General features: G+C 37.6%; 1 protein-coding gene and 1 long non-coding RNA gene across 4 annotated transcripts in view; both read right to left on the bottom strand.

Moving 5' to 3' along the window:
- Window positions 1-27,260, bottom strand: part of LOC138403241 (uncharacterized) — a 251,882-nt gene that overhangs the window by 100,412 nt on the left and 124,210 nt on the right. The window lies entirely within an intron of this gene.
- The window catches only part of LOC117988107 (probable E3 ubiquitin-protein ligase RNF144A), a 197,743-nt gene that overhangs the window by 154,985 nt on the left and 15,498 nt on the right, over window positions 1-27,260 (bottom strand). For 2 of the 3 annotated variants that reach the window (XR_011237517.1, XM_034975209.2), the window contains exons 4-5: window positions 5,324-5,474; window positions 3,496-3,640 (exon numbers count right to left, since the gene is read on the bottom strand). Coding sequence is in view for 2 of the 3 variants with exons in the window: in XM_034975209.2 (XP_034831100.1) it covers window positions 3,496-3,640; window positions 5,324-5,474 (296 nt within the window). In the remaining variant the exon portion in view is untranslated. Of the gene's footprint in view, window positions 1-3,495; window positions 3,641-5,323; window positions 5,475-21,981; window positions 22,312-27,260 lie in introns of those variants that run through there. The other variant, XM_034975210.2, reaches the window with a different exon arrangement.

Genomic DNA, 27,260 nt, shown 5'->3' with positions numbered 1-27,260 from the left:
GCGGTACGGCTTTGCCGGTAGGGTGGTAACTAGCCACGGCCGAAGCCTCCCACCAGACCAGACCAGAAATTTAGAAATTAGAAATCTTGTAGACAAATGGTAGACAAACCAATTTTCACAGTAATAAAATGATGTTAATTTTTGTATATCGGTAGCATACGGAGCGAGATCAATAATTAATCTATGAACGGTAGTTTTTGGGACTAGAATTCATTATTAAAGAGAATAATTTAAAAAAAATCATGATTACAGCATAAGGCTGCCTGTCCACTGGTGCGGAACGGAGCGGAGATGTGTATAATTGACCAATCAGTTTTGTCAGATGACGGAATAAAATTATCACGTTATTTACCGACAACCTGATTGCTTTGCTCAACACGTCTCCGCTCCGCTCCGCACCAGTGGACAGGCAGCCTAAGACTATTGAAAGTAAGGTAGGTATAGGTTAACTCATAAATTATTACAAAGAAAACAAAAATAATCACACTCTGAACACTTCAACATCGAAATTAATCTTCAATTTTAGAAAATTAGTATAGGTACAAATTACAATTTTCGTGGAAAAAAAATATATTAAAAGTGTTTAAGAATTCACTTTTCAACTTTATCAATTTTATTAAAATCACTTTAAAACTTTTAGAAGACGAGAGATAACGATCTTTTGCAAGTTATGATGTTCTCGTTTGAGCTTTGAACGTGTTTTTAATACTTCAAAGTTCAAACGAGTTGTCAGCATGTCAGTCAACGAATCATTTTTCGTATAAGTACCGCAAATTGCTAGTGCGCGTGGCCGCCATTTTAGTGACGTCAGCACTAGACTGAAGTTTAGAGCTGATGGTAGGTATATTTTTACTTAAATATACGTCTAATGACGTCAAAATGACGTCATTTAGATGTTAAATAAGACATGGTTCCAGCGCAATAGCAATTTGTGGGACTTATATTATTTTTTATTAAAAAAAAAAGCTTTTTGGACAGAATTGGTAGGGCTTACAGATCCGGCTTACTATATTAAAAGTTAGGTTTAATTACTGCAGTGAAACATATTATATTTTTAAGTAAGTAGGTATACCTATCTAAATCTTGTTATCGTTGAAATCAGTCTGCATTCTACAAATTCCTGTTCTGATTTGATATTAGAAAATCACACAATATGTCTGATTTCGCATTTCCAACCATATTTTGTACCAGTTAACAAATCTAAGGGTGAGATCCATAGAGCGCACTCTGACTTTGCTTAGACTTAAGACAGAGTTAAAACGAGACCGAGGTATCTCTTACATAAAGTTGTCTCGTATTAACTCAATCTTAAGTCTGAGCAAAGTCAAAGTGCGCTCTATAGATTTCAGCTTAAGAAGCCTAGTACACATTTGCTCAACTCGAATGACCAAGCCTGGTAGAACCAGAAAAGTCAAAGTGCGCTCTATAGATCTCAGACTAAGAAGCCTAGTACACATTTGTTCAATTCGAATGACCAAGCCTGGTAGAACATTTCAAACGCTGGAAAACGAGATTCATGTTTATCTGTTTTAAGAGAGGCGTTCAAGGAAGCGACAACCGTTGGTGGGTAGAGCCTAAAATAGTGATTTTTCCACTGTGCGTGTCACCCTTCCCCTCCAACCGTACGTCACCCCGAGAGAGGACGGGTGAATGAAGTTTGCTTGAGATACAAGATTTTTTGTCAAAAATGGCAAAGTGAAAATGGAGAGCATACGTTTGTATGGAGATGGAGAAGCGCGTAAGAAGGGCCAGCTTAAGAGTACCTACTAGAACTGTTACAGTCTAGTCCAAAAGCCGGCAAAGCCTCATTGCCCAGCCATAATATCTTCCTACGAGTACCTACTTGTAGCTCCGCTTATCTAAGTCTTTCATAATCATATCAACTTCATAACACAACAATTATGACCATAAACGGCAAAAACGTAGTATAGCATACGACAGTATCATAAATGCATAATACAATAATTAACCTTGTATTGATACTTGACGCCATTAGAACGCAAAATAACAAATAAAACGCGTAAAATGACCAAACACACATAATATTATGTACGGTCATGCGGAAAAATAGGGACCAACCATCGAGCCGAGATTTTACATAATCCTTACTCCTTACTAATATTATAAATGCGAAAGTGTGTCTGTCTGTCTGTCTGCTAGCTTTTCACGGCTCAACCGTTTTTTTTTTTTTTAATTCAGATACAAGTTAGCCCTTGCCTGCAATCTCACCTGATGGTAAGTGATGATGCAGTCTAAGATGATAGCGGGCTAACCTGGAAGGGATATGGCAGTTTTTATTAAACCCGTACCCCTTTGGTTTCTACACGGCATCGTACCGGAACGCTAAATCGCTTGGCGGCACGGCTTTGCCAGTAGGGTGGTAACTAGCCACGGCCGAAGCCTGCCACCAGACCAGACCAGAAATTTAGAAATTATAAAATACCAAACCCCTGCCAGGAATCGAACCCGGGACCTCCCACTAATAAGACCACAGCGCTCACGACTGCGCCAGGGAGGTCGTCAATCGATTTTGACGAAATTTGGTACAGAGACAGCTTGCATCCCGGGCAATGACATAGGCTACTTTTTATCCCGGAAAATTGAAGAGTTCCCACAGGATTTTTAAAAACCTAAATCCACGTGTACGAAGTCGCGGGCATCAGCTAGTAGGTAATAGGTTATTTCTATCACGTAAACCCCAAACTAAGATACAATTTTCAGAAATTACACATGAGCGAAGCTCGGGGGTTCATCTAATATTATGATATCACTAGCATATGGTCGCGACTTCGTCCGCGTGGACTACACAAATTTCAAACCCCTATTTCACACCCTTAGGGGTTGAATTTTCAAAAATCCTTTCTTAGCTGATGCCTACGTCATAATAGCTATCTGCATGCCAAATTTCAGCCCGATCCGTCCAGTAGTTTGAGCTGTGCGTTGATAGATCAGTCAGTCAGTCAGTCAGTCAGTCATTCAGTCAGTCAGTCAGTCAGTCACCTTTTCCTTTTATATATATATATATATAGATAGAAGATAGAAGATAGAAGATAAGTCATAACCATCAACCGATAGATGTCCACTATTGCGAACACGCACAGGTCTCTTGTAGGGATTTCCACGTCTGTTCACCGAGTGGGAGTTGTTCCAACGCTGCACTTTCCGGTGCGAGGTCGCTATTCGAGGCCCTGACGTCTATCGATTTTTCAAATCATGAAACATCTATTTTTATTCTTAACCGAAAGCCTAAATACCATTTTTTATCGATGTAACTTTGAAAATGGCAGACTTTCATTCAAACGTCCATACCCTATTTACCCCCGTTAGGGGTGGCATTTCGAAAAATCCTTTCTTAGTGGATACCTATACTATTTACAAAGAACAGAAACTCTAAATTTCATATCTCTAGGACCAGCGTTTAGGCTGTGCGTTGATGTATAAGTCAGTCAGTCAGGACTTTGAATTTTATACATAGAAGACAAACTTTAAACACACCTGGATCCACCGGCGCCGGCGAGGGACAACAACGATGAACACCGGGAGCAGACGGAAGGAGCGCGCAGTCGGTTATGTGGTCTTAGGGGTTCCGGAGCCTTCTCTCTGTCCGTTAGTGCGAGGACCGTCGAACATTTTCTGAGACCTGACGGAAGAAATACTGTTGTTAACTTTCCACTCTCTAAGATTCAAACGGGATGATGAGTAGAGCCCGTTATCTTGACGCATTGGCAAAAGTAAAAAAAGTTTATTCAAAACCAGCTGCCCTGGCGAACTTCGTTCCGAGCCTAACAGTCGATTCAAATTTTTTAAATTTTTCTCTCCGTAAGAACCATCCTCGTACTTCAAGGAATATTATAAAAAAAGAATTAGCGAAATCGGTTCAGCTGTTCTCGAGATTTGCGATGACCAACACATTTGAGTGATTCATTTTTATATTACACATAGATAGGTAACAAATTACACTTTTTGATAGTCGGTTGTTGCATTTGTAAGATGATGATATAGTGGTGATAATTTTTACGCGAACTTAAAACTAAAGCTACGAGTGTTCCAAATGCGCCCAGGTCTGAGAAGAGCCCACAACAAACTCAGACGGGTATTCTTTTTATTATCACCACTTTACAAAATCACTTAAACTTATTAGAACTAACACAAAGCTGTTAAGCAACTCATTTCCAAGCATTCTTAACATTTAAATAATCCTTTACATTGTAATACGATTTTTCAATTAGTTTACGTCAGACTTCAAGACAGACATCCTCTAACAAATAAACCTGGAATAGCGGTGGAATAGTTTATACTCTGTTTTGTCTTTCTCTGTCATCAGTAATTTGACATTGAAGAAAATAGACAAAACAGAGTATAACTATTCCACCGCTATTCCAGGTTTATTTGTTAGAGGGACATGGCCCCGATTCTCTAGTCTCTCTCTAAACTAAATTTAGAGTATCTGCATCCTTTTCTTTTTACTAATGCTAAAAAAGAAACAGAACATGACTTTCACATTTAAAGACTCTAAATTTTAGTGCACAATACAAATTTAAACGGTAGGTTCGCGAGTGCGTGCTAAAATCACGGGTTTTACCATCTAAAAATTTAATTTAGAAATGTCAAACTGCTTCTGTCCTTTTCATATTACAATAGTAAGAAGAGGGTGCAAATACTCTAAAATTAGGTTGTGCTTAGAATCGGTGCCAGAATCTGAGTTGGAACGCGCTTGCTTAACGCGCTCCAACCTAGCTGCTTTACCTATTGTCAATGCGACGAAATAGCCTAGATGAGGTATTATAGTTATTACTTATTGCATGTAAAAGCTACTTATAGAAATAAATCACGAGGATTACCACAATCGCAGAGCGAAATAACTTTTGGAAAGTTAAGTGCGGGTGAAAGTAGTGAAGTAAGGTCATATTTTATTGTTTTGAAGCTGCGCATGGACTGGTTTCGTTGCATGATGCATCTGTATTACATTTTCTTTTAGTTTTTAAATATCGATGCTTAACTAATAATAATTGGTAACTAGCTTATGCTCGCGACTTCATCCGCGTTGACTACACAAATAGAGGTTGAATTTTCAAAAATCCTTTCTCGATGCCTACGTCATAACAGCAGCTATCCCCCGGTCTGTCCATTGATTAGAACTGTGCGTTGATAGATCAGTCAATCAGTTAGTCAATCAGTCAGTCAGTCACCTTTCCCTTTTCTATACAAATAGACCTAGTATTTAGTTTCAACAGTACAAAACCAGGGTCATGTAAGCTACGTTGAACAGATTAGGATGAGCTCGAGGGCCCGCCGACCTCCTGGTCCATTCGCGTATGCTTACCTTCTAGCAAAGGCTGAGGTTGTGATAAGACCGAGTCTCTGGAAGCAGCTCTTCTGACTGGCTTCGCCGGTCTCGCTAAGGACTTGAGCCCTCCGCTTAGGATGAGCTCGAGGGCCCGTCGACCGCCTGGTCCATTCGCGCCTGCTCCCATCTGACAACAAAAAGAAACGAAAATTAATAGGCTCCTACAATTACTCATCCAAGGCAAGATACAGGGCAAAAGAAGCCTGGGACAGAGAAAAAAATTCTCGGCTATTGGCTCCCTAACTAGTTATAACTGTGTGTATAGACTTGTATGGAATTCTCTGAGCCCGTGTAACTTTAAAACTACACATTTTTACAGAAATCTAGAAACCACAGATACAGATAATATTTGTTTCTGGAACGTGTCTAACTGTCTACATTGTGTTTGATTGGTTAATATTCAAATGCGAACCAAACCACGATTGTATGGAAAGCGCTGGGGAACACGCCAGGGTTATTTCTCTTAAGTCGGAGCAGATATCACAGTGGGTATAGTACGCGACAGGTCGAGACTCGAGGTATGAAGCGCACGCCACCCGCGCTATCCCGCGCTATCCCGCACCGGGTATGCGCGGGAGCTGTGCGGGTGTGCGGAGCGTCCCCACCCCGATTTGTCGCATACTATACCTAACGTTCTATAGATCTAAGCCTAAAACTTAATCCGAAGTATGACTGTAAATTATACTAGTGGAATATATTTAAAGTTTATTTTATCAATTTTGCATTCCGTTCCAACGCCCAATGATTTCCTCGTTCAACAAGAATTTGTTTATTTTTGTAACAAACTAGTTTAAATTCATATCCAGAAATAGCATCTCAATAAGGAAGGCCCATTTCTAAGTAAAGCACAAAACACTGGTATTACAATTTAAATACAATAACCGTCAATCCGAACTGTAAACTTTCGCATGGGCATTGAATATTCATGCACAGATCAATACAATGTACAGGAGTTAGACCGTAAATACCCTAACCACCGTAACTGTGATCTATAGAAATTGTAGAGCATGTCGAAAAGGCAAACATACTCGTATGTTCTAGCAACGATGAGCATTAGACATGATGAGGAGATTCGTAGAACCAGAGTAACCGACATTGCTAAACGGGTTGTAAAGCTGAAGTGGCAATGTGCAGGGCACGTAGTTCCAAAACAGAATAGGCGTTGGAATCCAAAGGTGCTAGAAAGGCGACTTCGCACCATTTCGATTCAGGCAACGCAAAACCGTGGCGTGTGGAAGTCCCAAAAAGAGACCTATGTCTACGACGTCTTTGAATTGATAATGATATGAAGAATGGCGACGCGACCCTAAGTTTGCATCCTCGCGGAGCTTTTTACCGTGCGTTTTCACTTGTTTTATCGTTTCAGCGAATTGTGCGGCGTCCGCGCGTTGCAAGCTCGGTGCTGATAATGATCTATTACCTAAGTATTCTGTGCAATTAAGAAAATTGGTTTATATTACACTAGCTTATGCTCGCGACTTCGTCCACGTGGACTACACAAACTTCAAACCCCTATTTCACCCCCTTAGGGGTTAAATTTTCAAAAATCCTTTCTTAGCGGATGCCTACGTCATAATAGCTATCTGCATGCCAAATTTCAGCCCGATCCATCCAGTAGTTTGAGCTGTGCGTTGATAGATCAGTCAGTCAGTCAGTCAGTCAGTCAGTCAGTCACCTTTTCCTTTTATATATTTAGATTCTTAGATTGCTCCTTCAAAAGTTGAAAACTAAAGTTTGAAACCACTTTACACTGTCTAGACATTTTCTAGTCTCTTAGACTAGACATGTACTGTACAAAGCATGTTTATAATACGCGACGTCCCCCCACCCAATATTCCGATTGTCATCTCGACCTGTCGCGTACAATTATACCTAATGAATATTGTCAATATGTTGCAGTGCTCCAATCAAACTTTATCATTATTCCACCATTACAGCCATAAGGACGAATACAACAGAAATCATTGGTCAAATACCCAGTTGACTCTAAATGTAAAATTCAGTTTGATGTTAGAATATATTATAATGCGTAAAAAATGACTGCTCACGCGCCTTTTTAATTTTTTGTGTCAAATTTCGTGTCAAAAGTGCGATTTTAGTCCTTATTTTAAAGAGTACCGTATTTTTCACATGACAGTTGACCCATAGAGTTAAAATGGCGCATGAGGAGTCATTTTTTTACGGACTATACGTACTATTTTTCTGAGTAACTACTAACAAGCTACACTTTTACTAGCTACACTTAAAAGTGAGACTTTGTAAAAGGTGTGATTTCGACACCTGATGCGTACATCACACCTCGTAAAGTCTGCTCCAAGGTTTATTAACTCTAGGGCTTGAAACTAGACGTCTGTCTGTAGTTAGAGTCGCGGGTAACAGGTTGTGGCAATAAACGCAATCATGCGCTAATTATAATTGCAGCAATAAGTTTTTATATCTAAGAACGATTGCTACCTGTTCTTGAAAATTTGTGAAAGAGAAACTTGGCCGCGAATTAAATTAGATTTTTTCTCTGACACGAGTTGAAATATAATAGCGAATATTTGTGATGGTTCGTCGTAGATTTCCACAGCTGGACAAAAGTGTCTTGTAAGGATAATATATAGGATTATAATTATCCTGTATTTAATTTAATTTAATTTATTTATTGGCATCCAAAACAGATTACAATAATGATTATAACCTAATTCCATAATACAAAGTTTGTAAAAGTATTACTATGTAACATGGTTATTTGCCACTTGTTCCCAACGGTTTCCAGCGACTCGTTAGAGATCGCCATACACTTAATAGAGGGTCACCCAACGCAGCGCTTTTCAGTGATGAATTCCCGTCCAAGCCTCTAGTCTATAGGTTCTTCGGGTTATGTGCTCCCACAAATTGATACTTCACCTTAGCAACTCATTGGACTTTTGGTTACTCTGGTTCTTCTATCGGATCTTCCCATATTTGTAAAGATTATGTGAACTTTTACAAAAAAAAAGCGCCCTTATCTAAAAGGGATAACTATGCTCGTTTACGATAAAATGACAGTTATTACCTATAGTGTGACGATCGCAATCACCTCTGATTGGCCTATACTCGCTCACGATAGGCTACAATGCTTTGTTGCATCAAGAATACCATAAATTCAGCCAATTGCCATTGTAATAACGATTAATGCAGGTTTTCCGGAATTAACTACCTGTGGTCCCCTTGACCTCTGATTGGCTTTTACGCTCAATCGCTTGACGTTAGTGGTGAGGTTGGTTTACTGACCTATGCTTAGAATAGACTGGACCTATGTCAACGCCAACCAACCTAGGTATTTTTACTTAATATAAAATTATTATGACATAATAATTATTTATAATGGTTACCTATAGGCTAGTTATGGATAAATGAAACTCAATCCTATTTAAACTGTAACAGGATAGTTTATCAAACGACACAAATATTTGCAGAAGCAAAACATTCGAGCAAACATTTATCTTGCGAATCACGTTTAATAAATATGTAGAGGCCGGCTTGTACGTATATATATGGAAGATCGCATTGATTGTATACAACTAAGTATACATTTTATTGTTATACTTAGTTAACTGACTTTTATATCTTTGACATGTTTGCGCTTGGTTCGAAACATTTTTTTTTTAAATGAATAGTGGCACCGATTCCGTTGTCTTTCCCTAAACTAAATTTAGAGTATCTGCATCCTTTTCTTTTTAACAATGGTTAAAAGGGACAGAACATGAACTTTACATTTAAAGACTCTAAATTTTAGTGCACGCTACAAATTGAAACAGTAGGCTCGAGACTGTGCGCTAAAATCACGGGTTTTACCATCTTAAAATATAATTTAAAACTGTCAAACTGATACGACATCTTTTTCATTGTTTAGTAGCTATAAAATAGTTTTTTAAAGTTTTTATTAAACGAAATAGGCATCCGCTTGACTGCTATCACAGCAAAGAGGCTGATTACATTTTATTATTATGTTGACATGAAGATTATGTACTTGCTTGAGTACCTATCTTTTTCTTTTTTTATAGTGCATTTATGACATTTTATTACCTAATACGACAAGGTGCAAGGACAACTTAATAATTTTTATGCCATCTTTAACTAGTATTATCTAGATTATAATATGCCATATTTTGTACAATCATTTTATTATTGTATTGTTCTATGCCGATTTGACTTTCGTAAGCGCTTGTAATGAGTCTAAATCGAAATAAATACAAAATACAAATACAAATACAGATGTTGCAGCCTAAGGCGCTTGCCTAGAAGGTGCCAATTCACTCTTTTTTTGCAGTTTCCAATATAGTAGTTGGCGGGGAAAACGGAAGCCGGAGGGGGATTCCATATTCTGGCAGTTCGTATTAGAAACGAGGAAGCAAATCACTTCGTGGAATTTCGACCATGTAGGGGTGCTTTCGAAACCTAGCGGTCCGGTAGTTAAATGACTGATGGAGATTGGAGAACTACATATATTCGGCGACAGGTCGAGAATCGAGATGATGATCGGGGAGGGAAAGCCCCGCACGGCACCCGCACTAACCAGGTGCGGGCGAACGCGGATGACGTGCAGGTGTGCGGGGCGTTCCCCCACCTCATACCCCGATTGCCATCTCAACCTGACGCATACTATGTTAGTGATAATAACTGGCAATGATGATGGCTCTCCGAGGATTCCAGGCGTTTCTCGGACAAAACAATCAAGCAATAACAACAAACAAAACTAGATCATTAGTAGTCGATAGCGGCGCTCAACAATCGACATGTTCAACGTACGTAGTTCGTACCGATATCGATGAAACGTGATGCGACTGTGAAAATGGAGGAAAAATATCTTTATCGGTCACCATATGGACAGAGTACAGGCGCCGATGTACTGGCACTCACGTTTGTAATCTATATATATAAAAATCAAAGTCCTGACTGACTGACTGACATATATATCAACGCACAGCCTAAACCGCTGGTCATAAAGACATGAAATTTGGAGGGTCTATTCTTTGTAAAGAGTAGGTATCCACTAAGAAAGGATTTTTCGAAATTCTACCCCTAAGTGGGTTAAATGGGGGATGGAAGTTTGTATGAAAGTCGGTCATTTTTCAAGTTATTTGCATGAAAATTGGTATTTGGGTTTTCGGTCACAAATGAAGAAATACGTATTTCAGGATTTTTGGAAAATTTGCCCATTAGGGTGGTAAAATAGGGGATGAAAGTTTGTATGGGAAAGTTTTAATTATTGATATTATAATTAACTTGAAATTTGGAAAGTAGGTTTTTTCTTGAGATTAGGTGTCAGCTAAGAAACGACTATGAGAAAATCCCCCCTAAAGGGGTGAAATGGGGTTTGGAAGGTTATATGTGTTATTCGGTGCTGTTCAGAGTGCGCGTCCTGATGTTATAATGTTTGTTTCTGAAAAAAAAAATCATTTGTTTCCTGTAGGCCACGCGGGCGAAGCCGCGAGCAGAAGCTAGTACATATATAAATGGTATCAGACTTTAGCATATATGTTTACATTTTATATATGATGCTCGAGAGTTCATGCGCGTGGATTTAGGTTTTTAAAAAATTCCGTGGGAACTCTTCCATTTTCCGGAATAAAAAGTATAGCCTATGTCCTTCCCCGGGATTCAAGTTCTAAAATCGGTTGAACGGATGGGCTGTGAAAGGCTAGCAGACAGACACACTTTCGCATTTATAATAATAGCATGGATTATTTATCTAAGTACCTACAAACATTATGAATATATACGAGTGCTTGTATAAGTTACCTAACTTAATTCGATTTTTTTAGTTTTATAAAGAACATTCAAAAGCCTGGTATTTTGTAAGGCTATTAACTTATAACTTGTTTTTAAAGTGTCCATTAAAACTACCTACTTTAACATAAATAGGTATAATCATAATAATGTTATTAAACTTATTAAATAATTGAATAGATGTGTCATATCATATCACATATTATTATGTTTATCTCAAGGTTATCTGTAAATGTGATCGTATCTCTGCCCCAAAATATTCAATTACTGCTACTGATGTTATCTTCTAACAAATGGTCGTCGTTCTCCTAATATATAGGACAGGGGCATGGAAACTGTCGATAGAGGCAGGCATCGAGCCAAAAAGTGCTGTAATGTCTTCGGAAACATTCTAAATAATATCTGTCCACGGCTGTACTCACGTGTTTAGTCGACGTTAGCCCGACTAGTTTCGAACCCATACGGGGTCCTTTTTCAAGGGAGTCCGTTCGCGCACGTGCCGCGGTTTTGAGTTTGACTGCGGGACGCGCAAAAAAGGACCCCGTATGGGTTCGAAACTAGTCGGGCTAACGTCGACTAAACACGTGAGTACAGCCGTGGACAGATATTATTTAGAATGGAAATCACTCACGGTAGTTTAAACGCTAAAATCTTCGGAAACAATTTATTTGTAAGGCATATATTAAGACTAGAGTTGTCAAACTGATTTTTCCAAAGGGCAATCTTCAAGATTTAGGGCGTGTTATCGGACCAGGGTCAAAGGTGGCCAAATACGGATTGACATACTTCGCGCACCGTTAGGTTAGTTATTCGAGATAAGTGTGACCGAGCCTTTATGAGTCCTGACTTCGGAGTTCTGACCCAGTCTTTATTCCCATCTACACTCTACAGTTACAAACGGATTGTTATTATAACGGATCCCAAAGCGGCCCTTTAAAAATATACACAATCTCCGTCGCGTTATGATGAAAACCGGCCAAGTGCGAGTCAGGCTCGCGCAATGAGGGTTCCGTACTACACATTTTGCACGTTAGTTCAAAAACTATGATGCATAAAAATAAATAAAAATCTGTTTTAGAATGTACAGGTGGAAGACCTTTCATATGATACCCCACTTGATATAGTCACTCACTTCGAAAGTTGAAAATACTAATTATTAGTTCATGACCGCAATTTAATTTATTTTGTGTGATCTAACCCTAAATTCACGGTTTTCAGATTTTCCCCAAATGTCAGCTATAAGATCTACCTACCTGCCAAATGTCATGATTCTAGGTCAACGGGAAGTACCCTGTAGGTTTCTTGACAGACATACGGACAGACAGACAGACAACAAAGTGATCCTATAAGGGTTCCGTTTTTCCTTTTGAGGTACGGAACCCTAAAAACAAACACTCTCGAGTTCTGACGCAGAGGTTTCAGTATGTAGGTATTGTATTAGTCAGCGGCTACCACGAACGTTTAAAATAAAATAAACTTTGTTCACTTTACTCAAGCTTACACATGTAGCATATTACTTTAATTTACTAAGCATAAAAAAGTCATCAAATACAGCACGTAGCAGAAAGTAATGTACATCGACCTTTAGAAAGAGATAGCAGATTTGTAGATGTATCTGTCGTTGACACTAACAATACGTCATATAGGTATGAGTGACAGAGACAACGTTCTACAAAGCCGAAATGTCATTCTAAAGGCCGATGTACATTACTTTCTGCCGCGTACTGTACTGATGCCTGCGATTTCGTTCGCGTAGAATTAAGTTTTTTCATAATCCCTCGAGAACTCTTTGATGTTCCGAGATAAAAGTACCCTTAAGTACGTCACCAGGATGCAATGTATCTCTGAGCTTTATGTCATCGAAATCGGTTCAGGGATTGAGCCGTGCAAAGGTGACAGACAGAGACTTAATGAAGATGAACGCATAGGTGGTTCCTCTGGTACTGCAAATGTTCATGGGTGCCGGTAATCACTTAACATCAGGTGACCCGCCTGCTCGTTTGCTCGCGATTTTTTTTAAAAACTCATTGACTCACATATTATTATGTTCAACGCACAGCTCAAACCAAATTGGATTTCAAGATTTGTATGTTGATTTTATTTTGAACTGAAACTAAGAAAGGAGTTTTAGAAATTCTACCCGTGCGAAGCCAAGGCCTGTCAAAAATATACGTTTTTGTTGGTTTAAAAATACGTCCAAGGTTTAAAATAAATCCTATGTCTACCGGTTAGTGCATACCTACTTGGTCATTAAGTAAACCGGTAGGTACTTTTCGCAAACATGCATTGCAACTTGCAAGGTGCTTCCTCTTCCTATAGGTAAGTAATTAATTGGTTTGTTCATTAAACGTTACTATAAAATGCATACGGAGCAGAAGCTAAGAGCTATAGTTGGCGACAGGTCGAGATGGCAACCGGGGAGGGAGCGCTCCGCACACCGGCACAGCCCCCGCGCTAGCCCGGTGCGGGCGAGCGCGGGTCACATGTGGGTGTGCGGGGCGTCCCCACGCCTCATACGCCGATTGCCATCTCAACCTGTCGCGTACTATATCTACCTACTCAAAACAAGTGGAGCAATTTTACTATATTAGCTCTTGTATACTACATAATTAAATAGTTTTTTTTTAATTTTTAGTCGGTTTTTTTTTGTAAATTTTTTTTTTGGCCCCACACGGGACTCTTTGATTCGAATAAGCTAACCACTAAACTGCAGATTAATAGAGGATAGACACAGCCATCTGAGTTGGTAACAACTAACAATAACAATTGTTGTGGTTTCAGCCAGAAGTTAGAACAAAACATTTTTGAACACGATGCGTGAGTCAGGCGAATTAGGGCGAAATAATTGTAATCGCCTGCATTATGTCACATTTCTATGAAACGCGCGCTGGATATAACATTATAACACGAAAACTATAAGTATAATTATTATAAGTAATGATCAGTTTTCTTAACAGCTAATTTTTTGACCGTGACGTCAGGAAGGTATGGGGTAAACTTGCTGAACTCTACTAACATATTTTTGAAAAAAATTACGATAATTAAGTAGGTACATAATATAATATGATCAGAAACCACGTATAAGATAAGAAGAGTAGTTAATATAGTACTGATAAGAACACAAAAGATCTCAACAATGACGTAAGGTCTGTGAGCTAACGATAACAAGCTGCGAGTACAGTCGGCAAAAGAAAACAACAAATTGTTATTTAATATTATTAAGTGAAAGTCATTTTGTAAAAGAGAAAGTACCTACTCCGTACAGTTGGGTACACTAGAAGCGAATAACTATTTTAATGTTTTTATGTATGACTAGATTATTCCCGCGACGTCGTCGGCTTGTACTACACAAATTTCAAACCCCTATTTAACCCCCTTAGGGGTTGAATTTTAAAAAATACTTTCTCAACGGATGTCGTTAATCAGCTGTTCTCGAGATTTGCGATCAGCAACACATTCAGCGATTCATTTTTATATATAGAAAGAAGATATTTTGGTCTAACCGATGTTTCATTTTATTCCAATCAAATCATTAATTCTCTATTTTGATTTACGCTCACGAAGACGATATAGAACAGACATTAAGTTCAACGCATACCTACGGAGCGGAGGCGCAGCGGTCTTTTTGATAACAATTTAAAATCTGCTGGTCGCTTTCAGAAAACCTAAATCAATTATCACTGTCGCAATTGTTGTGATTAGCTGAATTTATAGATTTCTTGTTGCAACGGTTGGTGCATGCAATAATGAGCTAGCGTCAACCAATCAGAAATGACTGCGATCGGCACCTTGTAACTGTTCATTTTATATAATCGATCGCAATCACCTCTAATTGGTTGACACTATCTCACTATTGGGTCAAATGCATTGTGGCAGACAGAATACCGTAAATTACAACAATGACACTGTAGCAGCTTTTGAGGACCTTTATTAATTAATTGATGATGCCCGCGACTTCGTCTGCGTGGATTTAGATTTTTAAATGCCCGTGGAAACTCTTAAATAGTAGCCAGAGTTCGTCCTCGGGATGTAAGCTAACTCCAAATTTCATCAAAATCGGTTGTGCCGTGACAATCTAGCAGACAGACAGACAGGCACACTTTCACATTTATAATATTAGTATGGAGTACCTATGGATTTTAATTTTTAACATACTGTTGAAATAAATATGTAAAAATAAATGAAATACGGAGAAGGCTTAATACCGCCGCATGGCCCATGTACCCTACATGGGTCATGCGGCGGGCAACTTTGCGGTCACTTTGCCAAAGTAAAAATCATAAGAGTTGTAATCAAAAGACGCTGCGCCTTTAATGTTGGCTCCGCTTCACTCTGCAGCTGTGCGTTGCGCCTTACACTCAACAACTTCCTAGACTCGATAATTCCCAGATCAAGGCTCATATTGAGTTCAGACATTTCCTGTTTTAAGTAGGTACTGTAATGAAAATTTAATCTCCACGCTAAGAAGAAACTAAAAGCATTTTTTACAAACAATCACCTACCTATTGGGAATACCAACAGTTACCTATTGTAGTTTTCTGCGCATTATCTCTTAACAAAAGAGACTTTTTACGACACTCACAATTTACGATTGAAAGATTTCAGCTGTAACTGAAAGAGCCTTGAAAGGCGTTTACATTTTGTCACATTATAGGTATTTTGTATATAATAGTAGCTAAGTAGGTACTTCTTATAATATAAAAATGAATCACCAAATGTGTTGCTCATCGCAAATTTCGAGAACAGCTGAACCGATTTCGCTAATCCATTTTTTATAATATTCCTTGAAGTACGAGGATGGTTCTTACGGAGAGAAAAATTTAAAAAAAATCCTGAAAAAGAATCGACTGTTAGGCGGTACGAAGTTCGCCGGGGCAGCTAGTTGTAAATAAAGTAATTTTATGTTCAAGTTTTCTATGTAAAGAACTAGCTTATGCTCGCGACTTCGTCCGCGTGGACTACACAAATTTCAAACCCCTATTTCACCCTCTTAGGGGTTGAATTTTCAAAAACTCTTTCTTAGCGGATGCCTACGTCATAATAGCTACCTATCTGAATGCCAAATTTCAGCCCGATCCCTCCAGTAGTTTGAGCTGTGCGTTGATAGATCAGTCAGTTAGTCAGTCACCTTTTCCTTTTAAATATAAATTAGAAATTAGATAGATAAAACAGTTTCATCAAAGTTCAAGAACAAAGATTAATAAATAATAACGTATTTTGATCTGTATTCTGGTAAAATGTTGACTGTTAATAAACTTATCTTACAAATGGTTATTAATTTAATACGTAGGGCTAGGCATTCCGTTTCTTGATTAATTTCCTTATCTTGCTTTCGCCAAACACATATTGAGTCTTTTGCAAGCAACAGAGAGAAAAACTAGATGTTCTAGTATCTCAAACACTAAGCTTAGTTTTCAAGAATGTGGAAGATTTCGTGATATTCTAAAACATTCAGAGTCAAGGCCGAACTGCGAAGCGTTGCAGATGGACGTTATAAAATTACATTATTACACTCAAACATCTGGACTACGTCACTAAAACTGAAATAACTTTTACATAGGTACAGAATTAATTTTTTTGTTTAGTTTTTTTTTAAATTAATTAAAGTTACTTGATTAATTTAGGAAGTAATTTAAAATGATTAGCATCTAAGGCAGTGGTCCGACCGCCGATTTTAAAGTATATATACCTGTATATTCTAAAACAGATTTTTATTTATTTTTATGCATAATAGTTTTTGATTTATCGTGCAAAAGGTCGAAAAAAATACCCGAGTACGGAACCCCCGGTGCGCGAGTCTGACTCGCACTTGGCCGGTTTTTTACGGACTATATGCCTAATTTCGCCTATATAGGAATTGCTAGGTAGGTATTTCTTTGAAGCTCAGTAGCTCATTATTTAGTCAAGTCATTCCAGCGGATTGGCCTTGTTCTGCTTTAGCATGTAACAAAATCTATCGATTTTTAATGGTTTTGCGATTTGTACAGTCAGCTTCGAAAATATGAAATGTTGTCATTTGAAAAAACAAACTGCTGAGTTTTTTTTCCGGCTCCTTTCAGTAGTAATGTGCTTTCCGAATCGGTGGTATCGGGTGACCCGCCTGCTCGTTTGCTCGTTATCTCTATATTTTTTTTAATACGGTTTACCAAATCTTACTTTTGACATGACAGTTGACACAGATCAAATATGGCGTGTCCTTTCTCAACATTTACGTATTATACTTAAATATTTTATAATTAATTTCGATATTTAAAAAAAAATAACGTTTAGTTTAGAGATTGTGCACAACAGAATTAGCCACATTACCGGTATGTAATTACAGTACATTATATTATATCACTGTTAATACCGGTAGTTTTCAAGATAACTTTGTACGTATCTTTTTATTTCGTTTGCGTAATTTACACTTGATTTGTATTTTATCAATAGCGACTGTACCAACGTAAATATTATATTATTGTTATCAAGGCTGACATTGGCATTATATACTGTGTCGAAATTTCAAATGAATATAATATCCATTATAAAGAGAGAGCCAGCGCGTGCCAGACCTACGTTATTTTATAAAAGCTGAAAGTTTCTCTGTGTATTGTCCCCGACATACAGTGGGAGTAACGAAGGAGTAACGATTGTTTGGATGTTTATGTGGATCGTGGTGGCTTTGGGATATAACAGTAATAAAGGTGTCAAAAATCTTACGTCAAAGTATAAAGTCAAATTTTTATATTTTCTTCGGTATTAGAAATCACGTCATGCACTGCCAGACACTTTCAATTTTAATAAATTACCTACTGACGTTTAAGGGTGTCTGGCAGGGGCTTCCCACCACACCAAGTGTCTGGCAATGCATGACGTGATTTCTAATACTACTCCCAAAGCCACCATGATCCAAACAAACATTCCTCCCAGTGTTGGGGACAACACCCAGAGAAACTTTCAGCTTTTATAAAATAAGGAAGGTCTGGCACGTGCTGGCTCTCTCTCTCTCTCTCTATATCCATTACAATAACAGATATTTTAAGGCAACAATGGTACTAATGTAATATGAAAAGGACAGACACAGTTTGACAGTTTAAAATTTAATTTAGAGCCATCAAACCTCGTGACTTTAGCTGCCAGTCGCGAGCCTATGGTTTAAATTGGTAGCGTGCACTAACATTTAGAGTCTTTAAATGTAAAATTCATGTTCCATCCTTTATTAGCAATATTAAAAAGAAAAAGATGTTATCTGCATCTTTTTCTCTAAATTTAGTTTAGAGAAAGACAAGAGAATCGGCGCCATTACGTTGCTTAATATCGTTTAGAGTCAGGAATTTACCATAGAGCAGAAACAAAGAGGAGATGTTGTATTAAGATTTCCCTATGAAATATCGAGTGACATTTTGCGGGGTGAGGGGTTGTGGAACGCCGCCCACTTCTCAATTTTCCATCTGCGGGTTAGTAGCAAAACTACTCGCTTAGCGACCTAACATCGATATATTGATGTCACTACATAGTTCAGCTATCTCACACTAGATGTCAATAAGTGTAGAAATTACGTATAAAATTACTTACAAATGAAATGTGATACCATTCATAGCATCAGAACGTCTGTCTGAATAACTTTGACACGATAAAACACAACACTTCATCCTTTTGTTCTTAAAAACGCGAAAACACACCGATACTACGAGTCTCAATATATGTGAACCTTGGACGATTTAACCTATGGACTTGTAACGCGCCTAATATTACGAATAAAAATTTCTGTCACTTTTGGTGCGGGACGAGGAAACACTACATAGACAACTTGACACACTCACTCAACAAAGTTTTGTGTCATTATTAACACACACATATCTAAATCTTCAACACTACTACATTTTACGCACACTAATAAGTTATATACATCAACATACAAAGACATTACGAGTGTAAGACAGTCAAAGTGATTTGCGATGCTACCGTATCGATATTTTAAAATATTTCGATAGTTTTTCAGAAACAAAAGTAGAAGTAAGAATTTATTACTCGTATTTAATTACTTAAAACCAGTGTTTGGTCAGCGTAGCGTATTCTTGCATACATTCACCTCACTTAATAGGTAATTATCCCAAAAACTAATAATGCAACGTAAAAATAAGAAAAATATTTATTTAAAAAATATGCACATACTTTTTTACTTATTTTATATCATTTTTAATCTTTTGTATTTTTTTATATAACGAAATTTTCATTTAAAATTTCGATAGTGAAAATGTGCTTATTAATGACTTATATTATTATATAATACAAAATAAACCTGACCGCGCAAAAGCCTACCAAACATAATTAGTAGGTATATCAATCAATAAAATGTTTTTTTCTTTCCAATCAATCATTTATTTATTGCACATTGGGTTTACATGGTAATTCCAATATGGTGTACTCTTTGTCCAAAAAAATTAAATGTAAGTTATTAAATATAACACGTATTGCCCTTACAAATTAGCAATGCAAAAATTTTCTCAATACCTGCCGCTTTTACCCCACAGCAAAATTCCATAAGACAGATATGATACTATGAAAATAAATTAGTAAACACACACGGTGGCCTCTTCTATTTTTAACACGTCATTATTTACCATTAGGTTAATGTTATGTACATTCTTGGCGATTTAATACATAAATTTTATACATTTCGCGCCTATCACTAAAATTGCGTTGCTTTAATTTTTTTTTAAATGTATTAAGTACGTGAAATCACAGAAATCGACCAGTTTTATTACAAGTATAGGTAGCGAAAAAATTGTGGTAATTAATAATAACTATTCTTTACTTGACTTGAAGACGGTAATTTAGTCGTTAATAATAAAGAAAATGTTTTCATCGATATCGATAATCGAACCGCAATCACTATCGTACTACTACGTAATTTCATGCTGTTCACGCGTATTCAAATTTTAACCTAATTTGTATATATCGAGGGTTGCAATTGTTTAGAAAAAACAAAATATAGTCTCGTGAGGAGTGTGACTCGCTTCTACCGAATTATTACGTACTCAATTACTGAATCGGTAAAGTTCTCGATTGTTATTTTATTATAATAATTTATGTAATTTAATTTATAGAAAGCGTTTATTACACCAAAAATACTTACTTATGAAATGAAATTCCATCTTTTTGTAAATTTGATGTGTTTGATTTGTTCTTGCACTCACTAACGGCACAAACAGGCATTTTTCACCCAGCGTGTAAGACGTCGTCACACATCGAAAACGATTCTGACAATGACAAAATCGATTCCGCAAACAGTGTTTATAAACGCAGTGGATTAAAAATCCATTACTATTGACAGAGGGGAATAATCATGCGAGGCGCGTCCTTAGGTTAAATCGTCCAAGATGTGAACCTGACGAACGCAGACAGCATACTAACTAAGGCCCCGCCCACAGTGATGACGTCAGGACCTAGTTGAAAATCACAGTGCACAGTTGCTTAGGCCAACTCCTCTTTGTTTCTGCTCTATGGAATTTACCAATACGTTCAACGTAGTGAGCAATTTCCACAGTCAAGAGAATCTTTATCGTCAAACCACTAGCAAATTTTATTCCATTTTTGGATATCAATCAATCAACTAGTTTGCGTCCACCAAACCTTGCTCATTCATCTACTTCCCACTATCTTCTTAGGTCGTAGGTCCTGCGGATTGGAGATCGTTCCACACTGCGATAGCGGTTTCCACTTCAGAACACGTTTGCCCTAGCGGCCATCGGTTCTGCGACAGACATGGCCTACCCACTGCCACTTCAGCTTGCTAATTCGTTGAGCTATCTCGGTTACTTTCGTTTTCCTACCGATTTCCAACAAACAACAATGGAATATTTCTGGTTCAAAATATTAATAGCATGTCATAAAGCGTGATAACTCATTAGTATTAATTTGGTACATTGAGTTAATTAAAATAAATTCAACTTTTATCTGTAAATGACACACGGTGTTTAGTTCGGTCACGCATTAGGTAGGTACGCTTAAGTGAGCGATAAAAGGCCGATAACGGCCTAAAAATAGACCTCTTTTAGAGCAAAAGCAAATACCTGTACCTACGTCCTATTAAATTCGAAGAGTTAAGACGGCGGTTTCTTTCAATGAAACGAGGTCACAGAATTATTTATTTACTTTTAACTGAAATAAAACTTCATTTTCAGTGTTCTGGATTGACAACTTTTTCTAAATAATATCATTTTTTTTGATCTTTTACCCTAACAATTAAGAAATAAGTAAGTTGGCCATATTATGGATATAATATGCATAATAATTTGATTGATTGATTGATTGATTGATGTATATTATTGTGGACCAGATTTGCATCAGACTAATTTAACTACGTCCTTCTTTTCTTTCCAAACTAGGTATCTAAATATATAAAAGGAAAAGGTGACTGACTGACTGACTGATCTATCAACGCACAGCTCAAACTACTGGACGGATCGGGCTGAAATTTGGCATGCAGATAGCTATTATGACGTAGGCATCCGCTAAGAAAGGATTTTTGAAAATTCAACTCCTAAGGGGGTGAAATAGGGTTTTGAAATTTTGTAGTCCACGCGGACGAAGTCGCGAGCATAAGCTAGTATAATATAAGCTAGAATATAAGGTGGATAGTTCTTCCTATGCCGGCACATGCTATCACGAGTAAATTGTACAACCCTTATAACTTAAGCGTGGCTAATTATGTTGACACTCTAAACTTAACTAAATTGACAGGTCTAAACTCTAAACATATTGCTATCCCTTTCGTAGTTTCCTGTTTAGTTTCATTTAGTTTGGAGATTGTATACAACAGAATTAAGTTAAACCTACCTATCACGTAGCACATTGATCTAGAAACGTGATTGATTGTTAGGTCGAAAACTTACTTTTGTTCGACGAGGCTCGTTAGGCATTATTGAAAATGCCTTATCACTAAACTAGTTGACAGCATCCTCAATTCGACCTATGCACTCACTGACACACAAAATTACCGTCACTAAAAATGCGTGGTGCACTATTTGTTTTACACAAAAAACCCGATTTAATCTGAAACTGCCACCTTTTATAACTACCCTTATAAATAAGGGGTTAAATTTAGTAGTGGCAATCCAATTTTAAACTGTGTCCAACAAAAATTGTACCACTATAGAGACGTTATCGCTGTTACGACGATATCGAAAGTGACTTAAAAAGTACGAAGTCAAACAAAAACGTGCGCCTGCGACGCCGTCGCGACGTGACCCCGGGCGTCCACACGCGGCGAGTGCGCGTCGAAAAGTGACGTAAGCGACAGTGTCAGTATCATGCCGTGGTATCATCGACTTCAATACTTCCCGGCACTTCCGGCAAAGCTTATTTAAGAGTGAAATGTACTGTTCCGCATCAGGAGATGGCTTGTAGAAGATACAAACTTATGGTAAACTAGCTGCCCTGGCGAGCTTCGTACCGCCTAACAGTCGATTCTTTTTTAGGAATTTTTTAAATTTTTCTCTCTGTAAGATCCATCCCCGTACTTCAAGGAATATTATGAAAAAAGAATTAGCGAAATCGGTTAAGCTGTTCTCGGGATTTGCGATCAGCAACACATTCAGCGATTCATTTTTATATACAGAGATTAAAGCACTTATAGGACGGCATGTAATTCAGTGAGAGCGTGTCAAAAATGACGTATCACATCACGTAAGAAATAAGCGTCAGTGTCATCGACTTCAATACTTTCCGGCACTTCCTTAAGCAAAAACTTATTCCGCTTCAGTAAAGATGACTGACTTGTGGAAGATACAAATTTTACAGTAAATAAAAGCACTTCAGGACAGCATGCAGTGAAAGCGCGTCGAAGTGACATATCACGTAAGCAACACCTTGTGTCGTCGACTTCAATACTTTCCGGCACTTCCTTAGGCAAAAACTTATTGAAGTCGGCTCGCTGTTCGGCATCAGAACAGATTGCGTGTAAAAAGATACACACATTTTACAGTAAATAAAAAGAACTAAGTAGGTAACCAGAAAAGTAGCATCTCAGATATACGAGAGATACAAACTCCTACTAGGGGGATCCCTATTATAAATGTGAAAGTCTGTTTGTTTGTTGTTTTGTTGGTTTATTGGTTTATTGGTATGTTGGTTTGTCCTTTAATCACGTCGCAACGGTGCAATGGCTTGACGTGATTTTTGCATGGGTATAGATAAAGACCTGGAGAGTGACATGGCTCCTTTTTATCCCGAAAAATCAAAGAGTTCCCACGGGATTTTTAAAAACCTAAATCAACATGTACGAAGTCGCGGGCATCAGCTAGTCTCATCCAATTTTGAGTAAAAAATCTAATGTCAGTGGCAATAATATTTTTTTTCGGCAGTCAACAATAAATAAATCGTAAAATGGTCTTACGCTCAATTTAACTGTAATCGCCCGCTCCTTAGCACGGACACATTTTAAAACCATCGATATAAATGACAAGAATGGCCAAGCGAACAAAATTTTTCACGGTTTTGGAACCAAATAAATCAGCGCCACCTCTTGGATACTAATGAACGACCCGTTAGAAATCTAGACGTCACTGAGGTTGCATTGGTGCTAAAGCACCGCTGAGTCGGTGCCATATTTTTGTTTGTTCAATAGCCCTGTCCATACGAAGTTAAGTCAATGTTTAAAACCCAATTTATCACGTTATGCTTCCTGGGTGAAGCAAAAACTCAGAAATGCTAATTGAAGTAAGAAAGAATAATTCCGCGTCCGTATTAGCTCTGATAGCCTAGTGGTAAGGACGTCTGCCTTCTAATCGGGGTCGGGGGTTCGATCCCGGCCACGCACCTCTAACTTTTTGGAGTTATGTACGTTTTAAGTAATTAAATATGGAAAACATCGTAAGGAAACCTGCATGCGTGATTGTTCTCCATAATGTTCTCAAAGGTGTGTGAAGTCTACCAATCCGCACATGGCCAGTTTGGTAGTCTATGGCCAAACCCTTCTCATTCTGAGAGCAGACCCGTGCTCTGTAGTGAGCCGGCGATGGGTTGATCATGATGATAACATCTGGTGTTTCCAAACAGAAGGTAGGTACTTACTATGCTTTAGGTGTATTACGTAACCTTCGTAACTCATAAGTAGGTACTCAAAAGGAAAAACGGTACCCCTATAGGATCACTTTGTTGTCTGTCTGTCTGTCAGTTAACTAACGCAGTTCGCGTGCTTGTGTTAAGTGATCGATAATAATAATCATTCCTCATACATCACCGCTTGATAAATGACGATTTTTAGGGTTCCGTACCTCAAAAGGAAAAACGGAACCCTTATAGGATCACTTTATTTAGATATGTAAGTCAATGTATTAAGTATAGTATGTCGACGATTTTCCAAAACCCAACGGTAGGTACTTAAATGGTAAGGGACAAGTGATTTAGCCTTACGAAAAAGACATTAAAGCAGAGTTAAATGACCTATGTTTACAGGTCGGTCGTAAGAACAATGAAGATGCTCGATTCTTGACCCACATCGAGTAACCAGTGGTTTTAAACTTTTAGTACCTACCGCGTACCACATTCGACCTCGGCTAATTATAAGCTATGACTTTCAACAGCAAATACTACAACAAAAAACATACCTACTTAATATGGATATTATCATCAACGCCTCACAATAATCACACTAATATTATAAAGGCGAAAATTTGTGTGTGTGTATGTTTCTTACTCCTTCACGCAAAAACTACTGAACGGATTTGGTTGAAATTTGGAATGAGCATAAATTATACTCTGGATTAACACATAGGCTACTTTTTATACCGGAAAATCAAAGTGTTCCCACGGGAATTTGAAAACCTAAATCCAAGCGGACGAAGTCGCGGGCATCAGCTAGTAAAGTCTAAAGGCGGTTAACTATACCTAAGACTAATATTAAGGATAGTGCTAGTGTGATTCTACAGGACAATAGGCCCAAAACCAGTCACAAAACAGCATTTCTTTTGTCTGTTTGTTCAGGCATCACGCTACTGAACGCATTTGAATAGAACTTGGTATACTATTAGCTAACACTCTGGGTAAATATTTAGGATATTTTTATCCCGAAAACCGATGGGGTTCCTTCGGGATATAGAATGGAAATTTTGGTCATTTTCACTGCATAACTCCGTCAAATATGAATCGATTTAAATTGAAAATTGAAATAAACCCGACCGAAATAATATTGAATTTAATTGATTATGACATTTTTTTCTTACAAAAGGCATACTAGATCAGGTTGGTGGCCGTTGGTCTCATGTGAATACTTAATGGATTATTTAAATACTTAATTTACCGCTTAGACCCAAGCCAAGGACCCCTAAAATAAGTATCAAACTAAGGAAATCCATGAGTAGGAACTGGAAGTGATTAAAAGAGGGTTTCTTGGTTGAAATGCATAGAAAATTGTCTGTTAGTATTTTAACGTTTTGCTGATCTTGGTTTCATTTGTATGTTTCTGTTTGTTGTAAGATAAATTATTTATTAAAAACTAGATCATAACCGCGACTTCGTCCGCGTGGATTTAGGTTTTTCAAAATCCCGTGGGAACTCTTTGTTTTTCCGGGATGTAAGCTAACTTTGTACCAAATTTCATCAAAATCGGCTAAACTGCAGGGCCGTGAATAGCTAGCAGCCAGACAGACACACGCTTTCGCATTTATAATATTAGTATGGATACTTACTTAAATTATCAAAATATATATTGCTGTAATTACTTGAAAGTATGAAAATTAATCTTTTACTTAATGGTTAGTATAATTTTAGATTATAACGCTTATCCGATATCGATATACCTGTTTTATTGTCAAGATTAACATCTGGTGAACATTAAACGCAACATTAAAAGCTGTGATAGCCTAGTGGTTAGGACGTCCGCCTTCCAATCGGAGGTCGGGGGTTCGATTCCCGGCACGCACCTCTAACTTTTCGGAGTTATGTGCGTTTTAAGTTATTAAATATCACTTGCTTTAATGGTGAAGGAAAACATCGTGAGGAAACCTGCATGCCTGAGAGTTCTCCATAATGCTCTCAAAGGTGTGTGAAGTCTACCAATCCGCACATGGCCAGCGTGGTAGTCTATGGCCAAACCCTTCTCATTCTGAGAGCAGACCCGTGCTCTGTAGTGAGCCGGCGATGGGTTGATCATGATGATAACATCTGGTGTTTCCAAACAGAAGGTAGGTACTTACTATGCTTTAGGTGTATTACGTAACCTTCGTAACTCATAAGTAGGTATTTAAAGATAGGTAGATTAATATTAAAACTAATAGCAATCCGGAATACCCCGGGCAAAGATCACAAATAGCAGTTAAAACCCAAAGGAAATCATAAGGTAAAAATTATTTTAAATGTTTTGAATATGATTGATGAATGATTTCCATAAGACAAAGATACGAAATCGAGATTCCTATGATATTTTTTTTTTGCGGGATCCTATTACTAAGCCTCCGCCGTCCATCCGTCCGTCCGTCCATTCTTTTGTTTGTCAGCTCAGCGGGCTGTATCTCGTGAACCGTAAGAGTTGAAATTTTCACAGAATGTGTACTTCTATTGCCGCTATAACAACAAATTTAATAATATAAATTTCAAAATTGCTGCCATAAATTTTTTTTACAAAAAAAATAAAAACCGACTTCGTTACACAAACACTAAAAATTGAAAAATAATTTAATTTATTACCGAATATATTATGTATACAAGAGTTAATATAGTTCCATAATAATACTTTTTGGTGCCGGTGCCAATTAGCTTTAGCTGCGCGAATCGTCTAGACTTCATATTTTTATGGGACTCCACAATGGCACCTCATTGGCATTTGGCACCGACCCCAAAAAATATTATTATGGAACTATATTAACTCTTGTATACATAATATATTCGGTAATAAATTAAATTATTTTTCAATTTTTAGTGTTTGTGTAACGAAGTCGGTTTTTATTTTTTTTGTAAAAAAAATTTATTTCACAATTTTTAGTGGCCCCATGGAATTATGCTATGCCTGGTTAAAAATCTATTGTTTACTAAGCTATTACACTGATCGCGAGCAATTTACTCTTATCCGTTGAGGAGTTCCAGTATCTATCTTCGAAGATGTTCATCAGATCTTCACCAAATTGAAATGGGACCAACTTTGAAGTATACCCTTTCAAACAAAAAAAGAATTTTC

Source organism: Maniola hyperantus, chromosome 14, assembly GCF_902806685.2.
Source record: "Maniola hyperantus chromosome 14, iAphHyp1.2, whole genome shotgun sequence".
NCBI classification, from domain to species: domain Eukaryota; kingdom Metazoa; phylum Arthropoda; class Insecta; order Lepidoptera; family Nymphalidae; genus Maniola; species Maniola hyperantus.
The sequence above is the reverse complement of the archived record's forward strand: the minus strand, read 5'-3'. Positions and strand labels throughout refer to the sequence as shown.